The sequence below is a fragment of the Macrosteles quadrilineatus genome, unplaced genomic scaffold (assembly GCF_028750875.1).
Source record: "Macrosteles quadrilineatus isolate MER2022 unplaced genomic scaffold, UCM_ALF_1.0 Scaffold_1__1_contigs__length_201487025, whole genome shotgun sequence".
Lineage (NCBI taxonomy): Eukaryota > Metazoa > Arthropoda > Insecta > Hemiptera > Cicadellidae > Macrosteles > Macrosteles quadrilineatus.
Window position 1 is genome coordinate 189,014,737 of NW_026542594.1, and position 23,004 is coordinate 189,037,740.

Below are 23,004 nucleotides of genomic sequence, written 5' to 3' on the forward strand. Positions count from 1 at the left end.
CAAGCAAACATTTGTTTATTTTCAACAATCTAAAGTGCAATATGAGATAAAATATTTTATATATTTATTTATTAAACCAAGCAGCAATCATCTTCGTTCTCAAAATGAAGTAGATGTTGATATAATTAGTGAAGAGATTGCATCAAACTGATGTATGAATATAGGGCTGAAATAACCTGAAAAAATACATATGTTTAGTATATTAAAATATAGAGGACCCATGCTGCTCCTCAGCGTTGAAATAAATATCATATCCAAGAAATAATCAAATATTTGATTGAGTAATACAGTCAGTGGCGGATCCAGAGGGGTGGGGGCAAAGGGGGCGACCGTCCCCCCCCCTCGGGCATACATATGCATATATTTTTTACTTCATGTAATACAGTAGTGCATACACATGGCAAATAATAATTTGTCATGCTAACATTGGACAAAGAAATTGTATAAAACAGCCATTTTGGAGACTTATAGTTTACACCAATTTTTTTGGGAGGGTACCCCCGAACCCCCCAGACCCCCTGGTTCGCCCCCCCCCTTGTGACTGTTCTAGATCTGCCACTGAATACAGTATCTTGAGCTATCAAGCTATTGAGCAAACGATCAATAATTCTAATTAAAGCCTATAATTTCCTGATTATTTTGAATCTAAAACGTATAATGAAAAGTAAATAATACTGGAGCTATTGATTTTTAATCATAGAAATACCTTATGAATAATAATTTATATGTTGGTTGTTCACCTTGCATTTGCTTGAAACTCGTCCGATTTGAATCACTAATAGCTCAAATGTAAGCCGGGATTTCACTGAAGTGTCTTAGACCAAAATATATAGGATTAGCCTATATAATTATAACTGGTGAAATACAGTGAAATACTGGTGAAATAGAAGAGCCAAACGAACTCGGAAAAGAGAAACCAAATTTAACTCCCATAAGAAATACATGGAGAGCAAATTTTGTTTACGTATAAACCGAGTCAGACTATAGATAATTTTATGCCGATGCTTGATGGCAAATCTGTGCGTGCATACCTTCAATTTGAGACCTCAATCATAAAAATAGGTCGGGTAGAAGAGCCATAAAGGAACTCGGAAAAGAAAAACCAAATTTAACTCCCATAAGAAATGCATGGGGAGCATTTTTTGTTTACGTTTAAGTCGAGTGGGACTGTAGATAAATATATGCCGATGCTTGATGTGAAATCTGTGCTTGAATTTTAGCGAATTTCCCTATAGGGAAGTAGCTATTACCACAGAAAACGTACTACTATAACCCAGAATGCCAACCGCATGGTAAAAAGCATTAAGTGTTTTGAGAGAGCTTTGCCTGTCAATCGGTAGGCAGCGCCACCAGCGTTGCTATGCTATTGCATGGCAACGCTGGTGGCGCTGCCTACGGATTAAAACGCCTGCAGAAAGTCAATGCAATACCCGCAATACAGAAGCGTGTTGTAGTTGCGTTTTCTTTGCGAAGGCGTTCTTATTTAATTAATTCTTTAAATGTAAATATTACTTTAATTATTTTAATAATATTACTTTAATAACATTTGAGAAGTTTTGTTAAGTGTAAGCAAAGTGAGGAATGTTTTGTTACTATAAAAAGTCAAAACAAGTAACTATTTTATAAAAATTAGTTTTAGTTTCTTTGTGGCAGCAAACCTAGGTACTCGTTAAACCCAATGTTATTTAAATAGATTTAATTGAAAATCATTCAGAGAAATGGAAATTCGCTTAGTCGGCAGGTTTGCTGCGGCGGGGGTATTTTTAAATCTTTAAGATTATTAGCAGAGTAGGTACCTACCTGTCCTTCATACAATAGGTCTATAAAATTCTTATTTCAGTTACTCGTGCTCTGCGTTTTCAATGGGGGAGGACACGGTTTGAGAAAATTTGGTTCTTTAAATTTACGGTATTCTAGTTCTATAGTATATAACACATCTACCATTGTCATAATGCTCTACCACTGCACCTAAACAATATGAAAAAAGTAAATTATCAAACATTCGTACTATAGGCTATCACAAATAATTTATTAAATTAATAACATGAACATAACTGTAAACAATTGGCAACTATTTAGTTACCAGATATTTGTTTATCCAGCATTGCCTCCAGGATTAATTGATCACAATATAAAATAGGTTTATATACCTTACACTTATATTGTCAATCCTAGTATAGTCTCGGGCGACTATTTTCAAAACAACTGTTTTATTTTCAAGAAGACTACAAATTAACTCACATTGCCGTATGTCTCCATACCGAGGTTGTAGATGCCACCAATGGTCAGTTTGAGAGGTCTGGACGCCATGATCTGCATGATGAGAAGTCCTCGCCTCAAACTGTGAGGCTTGTCGGTCCAGTCGCAGTTGAACAGCGCTTGCCTGAGCGACTCAGACTGCAAAAATGAAATTATAAGTTTAGCCTGCTCCATGAAACGTTTTTTAATATACGCTACATTTATTTCAAAACGTAGTATGAATATGTTTGGTTATTTAAACTTAAATCTACACCTACTTGCATCTTCAACTTTTTTACACTCTTTGTGTCTTAAAAGGGTTCAGGCAGATTCAAATCGTGTAGAAGCTCTAACTAGCTCTATGTAGCCGGGGGCCGTTGGTGGGGGTGCTGATGGGGGGTAATGGTATGGTATTGAGGAGGGAATTCGGGTAATCAGGAGGGAATAAACAGGGTAATGCAATAGGTTAGGAGTTGGTGTGTCTGGACCAAACTTAACGTAAGCGTGCTGAATCTGCTACCAATAAAATTAGGAAGATTGCTGGGGACCAGAGGGACGGAGACCTTTTACCCAGATCAGAACACTTGCCTAGCCAGCTTTGATTTGCACTAATTGAACTAACTATTTAAAAATTAACCTATCCTTCCGACTATGAACTGAACTTGGATAATTTCTTACTAATATTGATGAGTGAGGGAAATAATTTGTAAATTGAATACTGAATGGCTAATATGTATGAATTTGACTGATAATTGCTAAGCTACATTCTGGAGACATGTGGTTGAATTAACAGGTTTGAGAAGGTTCGCTGCCTTAAGGGCAGCGAACCCAGCTAAGAGCTTATTTCCTACATTTCAATGGTCGGGTGAGCCAGAAAGGCTCCCCGCTTGTTTCCTGACTTAGCCAGCCATTATTCCTACTTAATTCCTACATATTAAACTATGGTCACTTATCCATAACATCGAAGAGAAGGCCCGGGGTTCTACGGACTTGTTTTCTGTACGGATGACGGTTGACGAAGAAGGAGGACAAGAGTAGGAAGGTGGGGATAGAGCATTGATGCAGTCGCGGCAGGCAACGAGATGAACATGCAGCCCGGCTTCGCGAACTGCACACACTATAAAAAATATAGCGTGCCGCTATGCGTCACAATAAGAAATCATAGTTGGTAAAGAAACATTTTGAATTGATCATCTTTTGTGAAAAATTGTCAATGACTTTGTATATTGGAAGTACATTTAATTTTTTATTGAGAAATCAGATCCCATTTTTATGTCGTTTATGTGTGTGCGGGGCTGTTAACTAAATGTTTAATTCTTATCTGAAACAATTCAGAGGAAGCTAAGTCAACATGAGCTTACTCAAGCAGAACCTTTGAACAGAACCTTTTAAAACTTAAAGAATCAAGAATCTTTATTGCCTTTGATCCATACTTACAGACATTGGCATAGTCAATAAATTAAATAAATACATTACATTCTAGCAATAATTACTCATACTTAGCCTACAAATGCTAATAGATGAGTGAACGAAGTGAACGAATCTATGTATCGTGTATAGCGGAGTCGGAGAAAAGTTGTCCGCTTGTCTGTGAGTGTGTCTGTGTGTTCGCACCAAAAACTCAAGAACCGTCGCACTTATAGCGTTCAAATTTTGCACAAGTAATTATGACACCAGTGGGAAGACCTCATTAAAATTCTAGACGATTCCGCTCAGTAGTAATTATAAAAGCCTTAAAAACATTTTTAAATTCGTCCCATAAGAATAACATTAGGAGCTACCTTCTTCTTCTTTTTATTTGTTTACGTTTTGCGACCAACAAATTTGTTGTCTACCTAAGACAGAGAGAAATACTCTAAGCTCTTTCATTCATGGAGTAAACAGTTTGGCGTCTATGAATATATATCATTATAATTTCACAGGTTTCAGAATAATGTTTTTTAAGTTAATTAAATTTCACAACTTTCTGAATAATAAATTGAACTTTACAATATTAATCGGCAGTTATATACCCATATACCGTTTATGTTCAGTATTAAAATTCACCTTTAAACTAAAAATATATATGTATATATTTAGAACAAAACAGCTTTTTACATTATTCAATTTAATGTTGGCATTGAATATTAAATATTCAAAGATGTTAGTAATACTAAAACGCTATGCGAAGGGGGGGGGGAAACAGGTCCACGACGTAGAGAGTGGTAAAGGAAGCGGAAAGGTGAGCAGTGCGGAGTTTGGATATACTTTGTGACTGTTAAATTAATATATCTATAATACTTAAATGCTATGGAAAGAGAGGGAAACAGGTCTACGATGTAGGAAGTAGTAGTGAAGGAAGTAGTCAAGGCGAACGCTTCGGAGTGTGGAAAGCCTTTGTGACAGTTATAATAATGTATATCTACAATTCTTAAAACCTTTGGGAAGGGAGAGAAACAGGTCCACGACGTAGGAAGTGGTGAAGGAAGTAGTCGAGGCGACCATTCCGGAGCGTGGGAACCCTTTGTGACAGTTAGAATAATGTATCTGCAATTCTAAAAATGCTATGGGAAGGGAGAGAAACAGGTCCACGACGTAGGAAGTGGTGAAGGAAGTAGTCAAGGCGAGCAGTCCGGAGTGTGGGAACCCTTTGTGACAGTTAGATTAATGGATCTGCAATAATAAAATGCTAAAGGAAGGGAGGGAAACAGGTCCACGACGTAGGAAGTGGGGAAGGAAGTAGTCAAGGCGAGCAGTCCGGAGTGTGGGAACCCGTTGTGACAGTTAGATTAATGGATCTGTAATAAAAAAATGCTAAAGGAAGGGAGGGAAACAGGTTCACGACGTAGAAAGTGGTGAAGGAAGTAGTCAAGGCGAGCAGTCCGGAGTGTGGGAACCCTTTGTGACAGTTAGATCAATTTATCTGCAATAATAAAATGCTAAAGGAAGAGAGGGAAACAGGTCCACGACGTAGGTAGTGGTGAAGGAAGTAGTCGAGGCGAGCAGTCCGGAATGTGGGAACCCTTTGTGACTATAGATTAATGTATCTGCAATAATAAAATGCTAAAGGAAGGGAGGGAAACAGGTCCACGACGTAGGAAGTGGTGAAGGAAGTAGTCAAGGCGAGCAGTCTGGAGGGTGAAACCCGTTGTGACAGTTAGATTAATGGATCTGTAATAAAAAATGCTAAAGGAAGGGAGGGAAACAGGTCCACGACGTAGGAAGTGGTGAAGGAAGTAGTCAAGGCGAGCAATCCGGAGTGTGGGAACCCTTTGTGACAGTTAGATTAATTTATCTGCAATAATAAAATGCTAAAGGAAGGGAGGGAAACAGGTCCACGACGTAGGAAATGGTGAAGGAAGTAGTCAATGCGAGCAGTCCGGAGTGTGGGGACCCTTTGTGACAGTTAGGTTAATGTACCTGAAATACTAAAATGCCATAGGAAGCGAGGGAAACATGTTTACGACGTAGGAAGTGGTGATGGAAGTAGTTGAGGCCAGCAGTCCGGAGTGTGGGGACCCTTTGTGACAGTTAGGTTAATGTACCTGCAATACTAAAATGCCATAGGAAGGGAGGGAAACATGTTTACGACGTAGGACGTGGTGGTGGAAGTAGTTGAGGCGAGCAGTCCGGAGTGTGGGAACCCTTCATTAGTTAGATAAACATATATTGGATTTTTAATCATTTTTAGATGATATAATTATGTATCGTTTTAAATCATCATTGTAAGGCATACGATATTTTTTAGGAGATTCCTTACATCGTGCTTTGGCAATTAGGTTAAGTTAGATTAGTTCAGTTTGGCTTAGTTTTTTATGATAGGCCTCAAATATGGAAATAGGCTTCATTTAATCAAAAGACATGTTGTACAGGAACGATGGATTTACCTCCAATCGATAACTGTTGGAAATCCATTACGTATATTACCAATGACTTTGGTTAATTAATGGATGAGAATTTAGGATTGTTGTTGACTAAGATTTGGTTGATTTGCTCATACAAATAACATTGTGTTCACCAGTGACACCGGTAAGTAGGCTTGGCGTGGGTGGACTCTTTCACTACTGCGCTCATGTTCACTCATCCCGTTACGCGCAGAATAAGCGTACTACTAGTTTAACAGTAACGTAACGATACATAGAGGTGAACAATAATAACAATAACAGTCAATATCATGAATTAAATCTTAAAGTTAATAATAACAGGATATGATAAAAAATCTTCTATTTTATAAAAAGGATTGGCAATAAGCCACTCAGATAATTTAATTTTAAATTGTTTCATAGTCACAAATCGGGCAGTGTCAGGCAGTTTATTGAAAAATCTCACGTAGTTAATTTTGAAGCAGTTTCCTGTTTTTGCTAATCGGTGCTGGGGAAGGTCAATTTTGTTTTTTCTTCTTGTGTTGTGACTATGGAATTTTTTCTATTATTGAAATCTGTAATATGTAGTTTGGTATAAATGAGAATGTGGTGAATGTAAAGATTAATAACAGTCATTACTTTGAGTTTTATAAAAAGTGGTTTGCAATGTTCAGTGTCACTTGTCCTAAAAATTGTCCTAATGATGTTTTTCTGTATTGTAAGTATGTCCTACACAAAAAACCCCAAAGAGTAATGCCTTACGAAACATGGGACTGACAAAAATCATAGTAAGCCACCCTTAGATATTCAAAACTCACAAAATCCCGAAGCTTTCACATGAGATAAGAAACTCTTTAAATTGTTCTCCACACATACTCAACATGAGACTTCCAATTCAATTTGTTGTCAATAAAAAATCCCAGTAATTTAACAGTTTGATAATCTTCAACATGAGCCAAACCAAGCAACATGCTTTGAGTTTTCTCCCTGTTAAGAGAACCAATTTTGTGCGTGTTGAAGACACTACTTATTATTTGTTCCTCAAGACACATTAAGTTCCTGTGTGAAGATAGTAAGGTTGTGTCATCTGCATATATACCTTAGAGGCAACGTTAGATGGAAAGTCATTAATGAAAACAGTGAATAAAAATGGCCCAAGAACAGAACCTTGCGGAACACCGGTATTGTTGGTTAGTATTGAAGACTGACATCCATTCGCTGAAACATATTGGGTTCGATTTGAAAGATAAGATTTAAGATTGCAGCAACTGAAGAGAGCTCTCTGAGATATTATAGTATCGAAGTTTGTTAAAAATGTTTTTATGATGGACGCAATCAAAAGCCTTGCTTAAATCACAAAGCTTAACCCTTTCCACTCGTATGTCGCCGCTACCGCGACATTCACGTCTGACCGTTCCACTCGTATGTCGCGGCCGCCGCGACATTTTCAGCATCGGCTTTTTATTAATAAATCCCTTTTATATAGTGTTTGCATGTTTTGAATTTGTGTTGAATACAAACTTAATGATTTCCTTATTCATTTTACATGTCTTTGGTAGCTTGAAAAATAATTGTAAGTTTATTTAGTCAGCTGTGGATTAAAGAATAGAGAAGTGTAAATAGTAACCATGACGACCAAAATCACCAAAAAATCTAAGTTTGAAAATGCATTTTTTCATTAAAAATACACCTAATCCTTCTTGTAATAGCTGATTTGAATTGGCAACTAGATAACTAATGTTGATAAAGTGTTTTACAAATCCTGAAAATGTGTTAACGTTTTTTAAAAAGCCTCCTAAAAAATATTTTGTACATTTTATTTTGCTTTTTTTATATTATGACCACACAAAAAATATTTTATGGGTATATTTATTTTGATATTTTGTTTTACTTGTGTACAATTTTATGCTGAATAAGAATCAAGCCCTCAAGTACAACAAATAATTTATTTTAGTCAGTATATGTACACAAAACTTAAAACATGTTTTTTTGCATGGCAATAAATGCAAGCGTATGGGACAACAAGGGGTCAACTAATCCGAGTGGAAAGGGTTAAGAGAGACTGTTTCTCTATTTTCAAAAGACTCTAGCACTTTATTAACCAGACTAGAAACAGCAGACGTTGTAGATTTTTTTTGCCCTAAAACCATGTTGACAATCACATAGAAGACCATTAAATTCAAAACGTTTGACAAGTTGAGAATGAATAAGGGATTCAAAGACTTTCGAAAATATCGATACAATGGATACTGGACAATAATTCTGAGGTAGAGATCTTTCACTTTTTTTGTACACAGGTACTACTTTTGATATTTTCAATAAATCAGGAAAATACCCATGAACTAAACATTGATTTAAGACAAATATCAATGGTTCGTAAATATGATTAACGATGCTTCGAGCAAGTAATTAGAAATCCAAAAAAAATCAATACTCCTGGAATTAAAAATTGTAGAAACAGTTTCAATGACGTCCTCCGCTGTTATTACTGCCCAATGAAACACAGTGCATTGTGTTGTGATGACTTAACTAGATTTTGTGCCAAGGTGTCAGTATCAGGTATGTTCTTTTTTATTTCAGAGACTGACTCAACAACAAAGTGATTGAACTGATTTGGATTGAGTGTAATTTTTCTTGTAGATGTGGTGGGTTGAGTTTCTTTAGATATTACCTCCCAAGCAGCCGTACATTTGTTCTTTGAATTTTCAATAAAATAAGAATATGCTCGTCTTTTTGCTTTCTTTATCTTAGCTTTGTACTGTCTTTAAAAAACAAATAAGAATTATGTGCTGCCTCAGCCTGGCCCGATTTGTCCCTTTCCATGCTCCTGTAAACATTGTAAAACAACAGCAATAATATTAGTAGTGTTAGGCCTAACATTAAATCCTTAGCCTTTTTAAGTTCATCATTAAACCAATTAATTTTATTTTTAACAACTGATTAAACAATATGATTAGAATTCTAATAGTATCAAAAGCCAATGGCCATCTTGAATAAAGAAATATTTTAAAAGAAAAACACACTTTTACCTTGTCAAGAAGGGTTTGTCCTATATGATTGAGTACGCCGATTATTATCAGGTATCCAGTCACCTCCTCTATGCTAATGATGTATTCAGGCTTTAGCAGTTCTTTACCCTAATAACAAATTTGACTAAATTATATAAATTAGTGAAAACTTAACATTAACTTGGTAAACACTAGCAATTTATACTGCATTCAAATAAACAATGTATTCAGTGATTTTGTGGGTGAAGTAAATGTAGTTGAACTTGAGATGTCCAAAAAAGAGTGTACTTTTGTATTATATTGTGGCTTTCCTTTTATGGCGGTTTTTAGTTAATGTGCTGTAAATCACTTTTCATTTGGTTTGTCAGTGTTTAAAGTTCAAGAAGTAAAATAAAAATGTACATCAGACAATGTTATCTGTGATAATTATTTGCCACTACAGACGAAGCCTGTGGCACGGTTTTGATTAAATGTGGTATGTAAAAACAAATTTCCTTACAGTCAGTTCAAAATATAGCATAAAACTATCAGCGTTTTGGGCATATCTGGTGAAGAACCCTCATCCTTCACCATCCAAAGTCAAATACACTATTTCAGATAGACTATTGATTTATGATTACGGTTTTCAAAAAACAAATTTTTTTCTCTAAACTCACCAAACTAAGCTTTGGAGCTGACATTGCCACACATAATGTTCCGATTTGAATAAACGCCATCAGTTGAAATCGATAGCATTGGTCAGTTAGTTGAACGTACCTGCAAAATGTTGCACCATTTACTCGAACATTCTTACAAAGGAAGTTTATTGAAAATAGTTGCAATTAAATTTAAAAAAATTGTAAGGTGATTCCATTAGTTTGCACTCTCTCTAGAACGGCTCTAAGACACTCGTCGTGTTCTTCTTTCGTTCTTCCCCATATCAGACAGTCATCAATGTGCACTAAACAGTTCTTTGCCCCTTCTAAAGCTTTTGACATGCGGCGCTGAAACTCTTCAGGAGGGGAAGTAATTCCAAAAGGTAACTTGTGGAATTTATACCTCCCAAAAGGGGTGATAAATGTTGTATAATCTTGTTACTCCTCTGCAAGGTTCAGTTGCCAGAACCCGGAATTCGCATCGATCTTGCTGAAGTATTTGGCTTCCGCAATCTCGGCCAATGAAAGTTCAATCTTTGGAATAGGATAAAACCTTCGTTTCACACTGTTGTTGAGTTTGGATAGGTCTACGCAGATCCTAACCCCACCTCCCTTTTTTGCGCAAACTACCATTGGTGCACACCAATCAGTCGCGTGTTCAACTGGGACAATCACTCCTTTCTCAAGCATATCGTCTAACTGCTCTTTCACCTTGGTTTTTAAAGGTATTGGTACAACCCTGGGGGTGGATATAGTGTAAGGAACTGCATTCTCCTTCATTTCAATCTTGTACTCTCCTTTCATATTTCCCAATTCTTGAAATAAATTAGAATATTTAGTAGCCCAGTCAATATCAGGTGAATCTACAGAAAAAATCCTCCTCACCAGGTTCAGTTCTTCACAGGAACGTCTGCTAAGAAGTGGAACAGTGATCTCCTCAGAAATATATGCAAGATCATAAACCGATACACCCTTATGCTCAAGCCTTAGCCTTAAAGTTCCCAAAATATTGATTCGTTCTTTCTTCTTTGCGCTAAACACAGGGGATTTGCACTTTCCTAGAGGCAGAGTCTTAATAAAATCACCGACAACTCTTACTGGAATCATGGTTACATCAGCTGCTGTGTCAAGTTTAAATTTTATAAGACCTAAATCTTGGTTTCCACAGCTTGCTTTTACCTCCTAAACCCAGGCTTTGTCACTGTTGTCTATATTTCCTATGAAAATCTCAGGAACCTTTTGATATCCTCTGTCTGAATCTTGCTGTCCGATTTCCTTAACAACGTTTTTGTTTCTTCTCATCCACTTTTTGCGGGAGGGACAGCATCGAAAAAAATGTCCAATCTCGGAACATTTGTCACGTAGGCCTATTGCTTTCCTAGCAGGGCATTCGGCCAGTGATCCGTGCCAGTTATAACAACATTTCCTGCACTTTTTTCTTATAGCAACCTCGATGAATTTCTGGTCACCAGCTCCTTCAGACAAATTTGTTTTACCGACTTGTACTGACGTTTTATTCACCATAAAAACATTAGTATTGGCGAGTTCATGTTTTTGGCGTTCTAGCTCCTCGTGTTGGCGCAAGGCATTAATTACTTTCCCCAGAGTCAATTGAGGGTCCAGCTGGAGTCCATCACTTAGAGCGTCATCTTTCATACCAATAATGAGGACCAGAAGCATCATCTCATCGTTCAGTTCACCCCATGCACTCGTTTTTGCAAGGCCATGCAAATCTCTTATGAATTTTTCAGATGGATCACTCCCTTGCTTGTGTCTCAGAAATTTTGTTCTCTCATAAATTATATTTCGTCTTGGCACAAAGTATTCATCAAAGGCCCGAAGAGCCTCGTCATATTTTGGTGAAAACGAATAGAAAATATCTTCACTCCTCATTGTAAACAAAAGTATATCGATTTTCCGAGCGTTGGAAGTGCTATCCAGACCGCAACCCTGTCTGTACCTTTGAAAGCGATTCCTCCAGGAATGCCACTCATTCGGAGTAAAAGAGAAGGTTTCTGGAGTTGGTAACGTTAGATTTATCATCGGAGTAGGAGTACACAAAACTGCATTATTTTCTCGGGTTGTCTGTCCCAATGCAAAACCTAATGACTCTTCTTCAGTCTTTCTAGAATACCTTTCTGACATGTAGTTGAATTCACTTTGAGCGTCGTCCTCCCCGTTATCCTCATACCTTTGCCTACGAGTATTTAGTTTTTTTCTGCCCTTACTTGACATTATGGCTGTTTTTAGACTTTGTTCAATAAAAAAACCACTTAGCTGCCACCATGTTCTATTTCTAATTCAAGAATATTAATCACACATCTTGCTTCAACAAACTCTATTTCAAAACTCAACCAATGTTTACCAAAACATGTTTACAAAAATCATCTGACAACAAAACATATTCAAACACAAATAAATCATATGATAAAAAGAACAGACTTAATACAACAGATATATTATGATCAAACTTGGAAAATATGTTATTTTATACTAAGCTATTGATATTTTACTTAAAAAAAAACACACTATAATAACCTACCTGTAACAGCAAACCTAGGTACCTGTTGAACCTAATTTTATTTATATACATTTAATAAAACATCCAATCAAATGGAAATTTGCTGAGTCTGCAGGTTTGCTGTGGCGGAGTTGTTTTACTCATAAAATAAGCTTAAATTTTAAGATTTTATAGTATCACACTATTTAACTAATGAGATAAATTATCATAATCCTTGAAAGTAACGGTCAATTTCCATGTATTTCACCTATCTACATATATAAAAGGCAAAGCCCTCACTGACTGACTGACTCACTCATCACTAATTCTCCCACTTCCCATTTACCTAGGAAGCTGAAATTTGGTACACTGATTCTTTAGGCATTAAATAGGAAAACTAAGTTGTTTTTATTCAGATCGGACTCTCGGGCTCCGCCCCAGTGGCTCTGGAGTTTCTCATGTTAACCTTATGAGAAATGGAATAAATGAATCTTAACAGCTGTTTCAATTAAACAAGTTGGTTCTGTTCTATGATGTTCAATAGCATTAAAGTTACAAGGATTACCAACAGGGTGCAGCACTAATATTTCTTTTACATTTATGACAACAGCTAATTTGCAACCAAAAGGTGAGTGAGCGTAGCGAACGAACTTCAACCTGGAGGCGAGTTAGCGTAGCGAACGAGCTAACCTGAAGGCAAGTGAGCGTAGCGAACGAGCCAACCTGAAGGCAAGTGAGCGCAGCGAACGAGCTCCAACCTAAAGGTGAGTGAGCGTAGCGAACGAGCTCCAACCTAAAGGTGAGTGAGCGTAGCGAACGAACTTCAACCAGGACGTGATTGAGCCATGCGAACGAGATCATCTTGAAAATTAAGAAGTTAAACGGGGCAAAGCCCGCGGGTTACAGCTAGTTTTTGATAAATATAAAAAAACTAAATATACTTAATAACAAATAACTCAAAAACCGTTGGGTTTAGAGAAAGATGGTAAATACAAAAAATGTGTATCTTTCGATGACATACATTTTGTATACTTAGCTTTTTCCTGTATCTCTAATAATAAAGTCACCATAGCGAAAAATACAGAAATATGCCGCCATTTTCCAACATGGCGGCCGTAACACAGCTTCAATTTTAGGGGACTTTTAGTATGTTCAAAAGGAAGGTACACCCAACATCTGTACCAAATTCCCTGGTTTTGCTAATTTTTTTTGGGTCAAAACATATTTTTATTGTACTAATAGAAAAATTTGCTAAGATAACATCTTACTTAAGGTCAATTGATTAGCCTTCAACGTATTTAATCTATTTTATGAAAGTTAGACAACACTTCCTACATGTTGCCATTTATCTTAACCTGTACTGTAATAATTTAAAAGACATTGAATTTAATTAATAGATAAGAGATAGTATGGTCCTAATTAAAAGCAATTTGGCTGATATCAACATCAATTATCTAACTCGCTATTAGTAATATAATTTTGATTTATATTTATTTATTTCTACTTTACAAACTAACTAAAATATTAAATAGGATTGCTGAAGGAAAACACAAGTAAATATCATACCTACTTACTTTATGATATTGATGTGACGTTTCACAAGTTTTTCCAAATAGATTTGTATTCCTTTCTCATGGAAAGTTTTGTTAAGAGGTTTCAGTAGTTTTAAGCTGCTGAAATTGACTGCATTGATTACTTTTTGTTCTGCACAGTTTTGTTTCTGTACACTCTCCTCATGGTTTCTCCTCAAGGTAGACAAGTAATAGTAATATGATTGTTCATTCGTTTTATCCATTATTTTGTTCACATCGTCCAAGTCAACGAGAAGCAGTTTTGTGGTAAACTTGGTCTTTGCGACCATGTAAATCAAAACCAGAGAGAGCAGATACATCCCCGCAATTTGTAACATCATCAGAAAACCTGATATGGGATACAAGAGTAGGAGCAAAGACGATTCAGACTTCCATATCCACCCCATGGTAAGATCTGCACAAATTTCATCGTTGATTCCCATTTCTGTTTGCAACGACAGAAGTAGTGGAAGCAAACAGAATAAAGGGACGAAAGAAACGTATAAAACCAAACTAACTTTCCCATACAATGTAATTTGTCTGTTGAAATCCTCAACCAATTTCCATTGAACAGTGTTCCTCTCTATTTCAACGATTGGTTCTAGCAGAATCTCTACCAAAGAACACAACTGCGACTTGTTTATAATTACGAATAGTTCAATAGAAATCACTACAAAGATAACAATTAAATCGTGATATTTAGAGAAATCATTTCCTTCATTTTCATTGTTGGTTATGCAAGATAACGTGGTGTAAAAGAAGAGGATGTAGAAGAAAAATCTCAACGAAACTATATACTTGTTGAGGCTACGTTTTTTTATGTCCAAAGAAAAGATGACTTTGAAGATAAAAGGGAGGTTTTTGAAGTCTGGGGATTGTTCCATATTGGTAACCTGAAAAAAAACTTAATATAAACTCTCCATGCAAAATTGCAACATATTCAAAGAAATATTTATAATATTTTTTTAAATTTAAATTTTTAATGGTGATTATCCTGTTAAACTCTACAAAATATAAAAAATAATTTTCTCAAAATTGACGATGTTATACTTATTTTGATTCTGAACAAGATGGTATAACCCCTATTGCTGTAAAATTACGGTTAAAATGTTATTGCAACTTTTGTCATTTTCCCTATAAAAACTTATTAATGTCACGGAAAATCGGATTTTCATGAAACGACTTGACCAACTTTAATTCAAATTGTGTATATGTTGTATTAGTTTAATGTTTTTAACTCTAAACGAAATGGTACAACCCCTATTGCTGTAAAAATTACGATTTAAAAATAGTTGCAACTCTATTGATTTTTAAAATAATTTATTAAATTTCCTCTCTAACCACTTATCCATGTCCCAGATAACGATTGTTGAAAAGCTAGTGGGAGAAAGTATGTAACTAACATTTACATATTGCTGATACTTACTTAAGATCTAATATTAAAATCTAAATTTTTTTCCAACTCAATAATTGCTCTAAAAAAAGAGTACTAGATTGAATCCATTCTTACCTCAAAATATTTCAAATTCTACTAATGTGAAAACCCTTGGAGTTCTTTTGGACTGGCAAAACAAACTACTTGGTTTCGATTGACAGATTCCTGGTTCTATGAGATCAAAATGTTTAGAGAGAGCCGTGCCAAGATTCTAAGCTATGTATAATGGAATTTTTCTAAGCATAAACAGGCTATTTAAGATGCAAATCACAAACCCAGGCTGATAGTGATGAACACGACAACGTAACGATATGTAGACTCCTCCGTGGGACTTTGGATCAGTCAATACTCAGTTCATCATTTCTTAATAAGGAAGACACATGCCATTAAATAACCAATGAAAATTATCAGTTGCACAAAACCAAAGAGAATAGAAAGCTTGTTGTTAAACTTTAACAAGCAAGTACCATGCCAATTTTTGGTTTGATTGGCATTGACACAGTGCTAAACAGAATTGTGATCAGTTTTCAACAACATGATGTTTTTTATGCTTTCAGCGAATTTAAAATGTAGGGAATAAGCTATTACCGTAGGTCTCATGGTAAGACCTAGACCTGGGACTGATTTACTTTTTCGTTTTGAGGTCCTCAGAGGGCAAAAACACCATTCGTATATATATCCTTATATTATTATGCTTATCCTCCCTTCATTTAACTAAGATTTTAATGACTTCACTCTATCTATTGCAGTTAGCTGAATTTACATAAAACCTCAAGATTAACCGTCGATTTCGACGGGGTTCCACTAGTACTATAGAATACTGTAAATTAAAAAAGCAAATTTTATCAAACTGTGTCCTGCCTTATTGCAAACGCAAAGCTTAAGTATAACTGCAATAAGCATTTTATACTTATATTCCAACCCCGTACGAAGGACGGGTACTCTGCTAGTAAATATATATATATAAATGTGTGTGCTTGTGTGTGCGTATTTGTCTGTGTTCGTTAGCGTGACAACTCAAGTAAAAATTATCCGATTTTGAAAAAATTTAGTACAAACGTGTAAACCTATATTGTTTATTCGAACGAGTTCGCGAACCAGCATAATGGACGATGGGAACGGGTCTATGAGGGGTATTATGGGGTTAAAATTGATCTTTCCCATTTTTGACTCTAAAAACACAAACATTCATAATTTCTCTCCAAACCATTTTGTAGAGCTTAAAAAAATAAATAATTTTTGTATATTGAAACATCGTTTGCCCAACGGTTACGGAGATAGTTAAAAAATTCTAAATTTAAAATTCCCATGTTATTCTTATGGAGAATAAATAAACTGTTGTAGTTTGCTTGTTTATTGATATATTTTAACCAAATTTGGAAATTTTCTTTATTTCATACTAAGCTATCAACATTGCAATATAAAACACGCCACGATATCTTCCCTGTAGCTGCAAACCTAAGTACTCACTAAAATTAATGTTATTTAAATCTTCTTATATATATAAAATCCAATGTATGTTTGTTTGTTTGTCCTTCATGGACTCTGAAACCGCTCGACAGATTGTAATGAAACTTTCAGGCATTATTAAGCATTATTCAACGATGGTTTGTGTGAAGTTTGGTGCAGATCCACCAAAAGGGCTCCGCCCTAGTGGCTCTGGAGTTTCCCATGTTAACCATTTGAGTACTCATATTTAAATTGAACTAGCTGGCCCGACAGACGTCCTCCTGTCCTATTGTGGTTTTATGTCACATGCTCGTTCATTTTCAAGATGAGCTCGTTCGCATGGCTCAATCACGCCCTGGTTGAAGTTCGTTTGCTACGCTCACTCACCTTTAGGTTGGAGCTCGTTCGCTGCGCTCACTTGCCTTCAGGTTAGCTCGTTCGCTACGCTAACTCGCCTCCAGGTTGAAGTTCGTTCGCTACGCTCACTCACCTTTTGGTTGCAAATTAGCTGTTCTCATAAATTTAAAAAAAATATAGTGCTGCACCCTGTTGGTAAACCTATTAACTTTTTAATGATATTGAACATCACAGAATCAAATTGTTTAGCTGCACCAGCTGTTAAGATTATTTAATTCCATTTAAATATGAGTATTCATAAGGTTAACATGGGAAACTCCAGAGCCACTGGGGCGGAGCCCTATTGACAGATCTGCACAAAACTTCACACAAACCATCCTTGAATAATGCTTAATAATGCCTAAAAGTTTCATTACAATCTGTCGAGCGGTTTTGGAGTCCATAAAGGACAAACATACAAATATACAAACATACAAACATAGGCTACATTGGATTTTATATATATAGATTAAAGAATCTTAACAGCTGGGTTTGATTCTTTGATGTTCAATAGCATTAAAAAGTTAATAGGTTTACCAACAGGGTGCAGCACTATTATTCTTTTTAAATTTATGACAACAGCTAATTTGCAACCAAAAGGTGAGTGAGCGTAGCGAACTAACTTCAACCTAGATGCGAGTTAGCGTAGCGAACGAGCTCACCTGAAGGCAAGTGAGCGCAGCGAACGAGCTCCAACCTAAAGGTGAGTGAGCGTAGGGAACGAACTTCAACCAGGACGTTATCATCATGGGAACGAGCTCATCTTGAAAATGAACAAGCATTTGACATAAAATCACATTAGGACAGGACGACATCTGTCGGGCCAGCTAGTAGGAAATAAATCTGACAATTTTTAGGGAATATTTTAGTAGAAATCCTTAAATGGAATTTCGCTTAGTCAGATTAGCAGATTTGCTGCGGCGGGGGTATTAATGCCAAGCTTATGGGAGAAAGTAAGTAAGTCTGCTGATACCCTTATTGTTTGTGCAGGGATTGTGCCAAGCGCAACCCGGGGCTGAAGGTACATCTAAGGGTGGAAAGCACTAGAGAGCGACATTTGCTGTGGCAAGAAGGAGCTCCTGTACACACAGTGTTGTACTCCAGTCCGCAGTGTAAGGTACAATAGCCAATACACAATAGGATACTGTACAATAGCCTCTCAGTCACATTCCTAGCTTAGTGGTACGACACGTTTATGATATATTGTGCAACAGCTGTTAAAAATAAGCAAAGTCCAAACCAATAGGGTCGTGGTTAAAAAGGGTTACTGTAGTCGTAACCGGTAAGACTAGTGCTTTTCGAAACAACGTTCCAATGTTCCTTAAGGGCTTTTGCACACTAGGCCACCATGGTACTTTGGTGGCGTGTTTGGTGGCGTAACCTTGAGTGGTGAACCACTTCATTAGCCACCACACTTGCTCAGTTCATTGTTTTATATTGATCGTGATGGAACTGGAAGGAGCTTGTGGGTTTACTTTTATGTTCCTTCATTTGCGGAATAAGGGAAAACCCAGAAGAAAATACTAGATATACCAGTTTTTACACGTCATAGCTGTTTTTGCTGCTTCTTATTCGCGCACACCTTGCAACCTAATGGAGGCACGGCGCAGCAAAATAAAAAACTTCCACTCCCAATTCCCGTGGTGGATTCAAGAAGGTTCAGAGTTGTCAGGTGTAACTTACTTATAAGATAGCGTGTGATAATTTTTTGCTGAAGCAGTGGAAATTCTTCTATTCTTCACACTCTGCTTTGCATTCATAAGAGTTGTATAAATATATAGGAAAATATATTTATACAGTATAAATATATATACTGAATTGTATAAATTCAACTAATGCAAGTACATTGACCAAATGTTTTAGTATTTAAATTGAACATGGAAGTTGAAATTCGATCAAATTCTTTACTGGTACTGTTTTCAAAATATTACAATGCATGGTTTTAAGATACATATCCTTTCATGTTCTTATGCACTTGTGAAGGTTCATCCTTTTTAGTTTGGACAAGGATCCAGTCCTTACATATCTACTGCGCTCAAGGAAGTCTACTGAAATCTCACACTTCCATGAATGATATTTCCTTGTTGTTGCAGTTGCAGACTGACGTGGTTACGCGAGCCATAGACCTTTACCAAGAGAAGTTATGTGTCTTTGGTCACATTGGCCTACCTCGATTCCATCAGCCTAAGAGCTTCAATGACCGCATTGACCCGTTTTTACTGATGCTTTGTCGAGCCTGCCCCAAACTTCACACTCTGGTAAGTGATCTATTCAAGTTGTCTCGTTTCAAAGGACCGATAGCATCGAAAGGTTTCCAAAGGTTGAAAGTAGGATTACTTGCCAGCTCAAATTGTGCATCCATTGAACCTGCAACCTAACAAGTATAAATATTATAAGGCCTTACATCTAAAGATATGTTGATTTTGTATTATTTTTTAGGTAGTAAGAGAGAGGATCTCAACCAGTACAGTACTGCTGTTAGCTGACGTAGGCAAGAACCTGCGTCATCTGTATATCAGACGCAACGCAGTCATACTGCGTTGTGATTGGCCTCGCAACCCTGAGTGGTCACCTGGGTAAGCTCAAATGTATCGTTAGTTGAGAATTGATCTGCTGAAGTATTGTCGGAAATACTATAAGGTTTGTTTACAAAATAAATCACAATTAATTTGAATAGCTTATAGGTAAAACACAGTGATTTGTACATTACACTTTGATATATAATTTTAAAGTATTAAGTGCCCTTTTACTTAGGAACCAAGCAATCAAAAGAGTAGTTCAGAATCTTCACTTGGCTACATATTTTGCACTAAACTGTTGTAGGTTCTACGAGTGGCTGCGTATGTCTTCACGCTCATACGAGGACACAGAACGTGAAGTGTCCCAGAGGTTTGGACACTCGTGGCACATGTTGTCTGACAAAGAGTTCACCCGGCTCTCCGTCGGAAGACTCGTCTACGACTGATGTAATGTGATATTTACTGAGTTAAGGTGCCCAACTTTACTAAGCTGTTATATTTATTTATTACTATATATGTATAACGTTTACTTTAAATTACTACCTAACCAATTTTCATAATTGAGATGTCATTGTTAAGCTCAAGTTGCCTTTAGCATTGACGTTTCGATACTGAATTAGACATCCTATCTACATGGACGATATGTCACCAATTTTTGTACTAAAAAGTACGTGGGTATGTAATTTCTAGTTGTATCAATAGTAGAAGTTTCATGTTAATTCTACCTTGTAAGTGCAATCTGTCAGAAAACTCTTATCTTCAAGGTGTTATGAACTTTCAATACGTAAAACCATATCCTTTCTACGTTATATTTTAAAAACCTTGACATAAATTTACATGTTAACTCAGTTGATTGATTTTATTGGACTGATCTGGATTTAATTCTAAATCTTTATTGACAGCACAAAACATCCCCATTCAAAGTTTGAACCAATATACAGGCTTTAAAATAAATATAAACAGTATTGGTATAAGCAGTTGTTTAAAACAACAAACTTAAATTTTGAGCAAAGTTAAGTTGCCATTCTTTGTAATTTTATACTGTCAAAATTCCGAAATTTCTTGTAATTTTAAGCCTAGTACTTAACGACAATTGAATCTTGTATTTAAATAAAATTACAATTTGATTTTTTATTTTTTCAAATAAAACTGCACAGTATATGTTCTAAAACAAACATTGACAAGTACTGTTTTAATAAAAAATCACCTTCATACGTTACGTAAATCAATAATATATTTAGTGTAAATCCAGGCAATTAGAATCTTAATTGAGATAAGGTACAACGCCAATTAGTCCAGATTTCTGACTCTTCTGTGTTTGACATTTCTAATTACACTTCAATAATCCTTAGCTTCTCAGCAACTGTGCTAGTCTTGTGTTTGCTCCGTGAAGGTGCTATAAACTATTAATTATTTTAACTGGCAGTCATATCTTTAGAATTGCTAGACTGTGTGAGTAAAATAAGTAATGTTCAGTTGCAGCATTGCGTTATTACAAAGAAAATGTGTTAAAATTCATAGACGGAAAATTTATTAATTCATCTGAAAGAGTTGGGAACCTTTTCTCTTATTTTGTTTGATCAAACGATTGTGATAGATTTTTTACTTGTTATGACATGTATATAAAGTGTACAGTTTCTTTTGTACACATTTGGTTATAAACTTGTTTTACATTCAAGGTGTTTGTTGATTTTGTTCCTGTGTTTGTTAATATTATGTGTTTTGTGGTTTATAAATAGAGAACCAATAATAACATATGGCATATAAAACTGTACGATTGTAATACCTCTTAGGATCATATCCTCAGAATGTAGAATGTCCTGGGAATGTAAGACAGCCGCGGTTAGGCGAACTAATTCACAAACATAATTAAGGTTAATGCCTTTCCACATTGGCGTAGCGTTGCTTAAGTGACGTCTTCGGGCAATGTAGAGTATTAATACGTAAGCTATGAACAGTTTACACCGAAAGCTATGTTGTATTCGTTTGAATTTGTTCACAGTTTGAGCTGTGGTCGAGTGTATTACTGGTTGTTTAAAGTTTATTGTTGATCAATTTATGTTCTTTGTAGACTGGGCTAGAGATGGTGTTTAGTGTTAATTGGTATGAGCCAGACTTAAGCTTAAGTATGCCTTGGATGAACTGAAGTGAAAACAGTGACAGTGACGATAAACTTTCGTTACTTTATTCATTGAAGCGAACAAAGTACCGTTACCCATTTTGTTTTCATCTAATTAATCCAAAAATTGAATCAGACACGAAACACTGAACCGTCTAATGTGCAAATGCTCGTCTTACAAATGTAGGACGTTGCACGGGCGATGCTTATTATGTAGCTTCAGCGACGAAATGCGATGCCATCGGTGTGAAATGGCCTTTACTAATAAAAACTAATTGGAATCACCAATTCTAAATTCTGAATGATAATTTAAATCTATATACTTATTTAATTCGCAAGCAGGTTTTTTGTGACAATTACTCCTCCGAAACTACTGAACCGATTGACATGTTTTTGGTGTCATTGGAAAGATCGTAACATGAAGTTGTGCAGGAAACTTTCTTTTTAGGGAAATAATTAGAGAGTGAGACCCTAGGGCCCTTTAAAGTTTCGTATTTCTCCATAAGATTGACATGGGAAATAAACATTGTTATGAAACTCCAGATGTTGTCAGAAATTAAAAGTGAGAAGAAGAACATATGTTAATTGTAAACCGTCAATAAGTTTGCTAATTTAACAGTTTGCTACAAACATTTACTTACTTAGCTGAAATGAAATACTGTATTTACTATTTGAATTTGGGTTGGCTTGAATATTACAAGGAAAAAAAGCAAGAGAGCCTGGATAAATTTATATACTAAAAATAAAACTGAATTAACACTAAGCTGCATTTCTTAGTAATCATTGAAAGAACCGATTTGCAAACTATGGAAACATAGGAAAGTCATAAAACACCACCAAGGAGAAGAAATAGAAATAATGTTTTTTTTTATTATGAACAATCTAATGCGGCTATGAGTAGGGCTATTTGTAGAAAACACTAAAAACAAGATCAGCTTTTGAAAAATGATAAGATATTATCAAGAAATGTTCATTATATCGATCTGTTATGTACATCTTGATTATTTCCATAATATTTGAGTTGAATCTTTTTAAGTCATTAGAAATTATGACTGTTATTCGTTTTAAAATAACGCCTGTAATACTTAGCAATTGCTCGAATTCGAGCAACAGGTACACTAGTAATTAAATATTTTCAATAAGAATAGATACGAAGATAATGACAGTTTTTGACACAGAATGATTTAATGTAGTCCTTAATTAATGTATTGTTTATATAAAAACTTTTTTTTTTTATTGTAGACCATTGTTATAATATATTGTTTGGATCTAAAAACATAGCTGGCATTTAG

The 23,004-nt window shown here is 35.8% G+C and overlaps 1 protein-coding gene across 1 annotated transcript in view; it reads left to right on the forward strand.

The window, feature by feature from the left end:
• LOC128992449 (uncharacterized) overlaps positions 1-21,271 on the forward strand; it is a 37,737-nt gene extending 16,466 nt beyond the window's left edge. Inside the window, exons 7-10 of the mRNA XM_054416029.1 lie at positions 18,065-18,191; positions 19,168-19,332; positions 19,514-19,650; positions 19,898-21,271. Coding sequence (XP_054272004.1) covers positions 18,065-18,191; positions 19,168-19,332; positions 19,514-19,650; positions 19,898-20,039 — 571 coding nt within the window. The 3' untranslated portion in view covers positions 20,040-21,271. The remainder of the gene's footprint in view (positions 1-18,064; positions 18,192-19,167; positions 19,333-19,513; positions 19,651-19,897) is intronic.
• Positions 21,272-23,004: the final 1,733 nt, after the last annotated feature.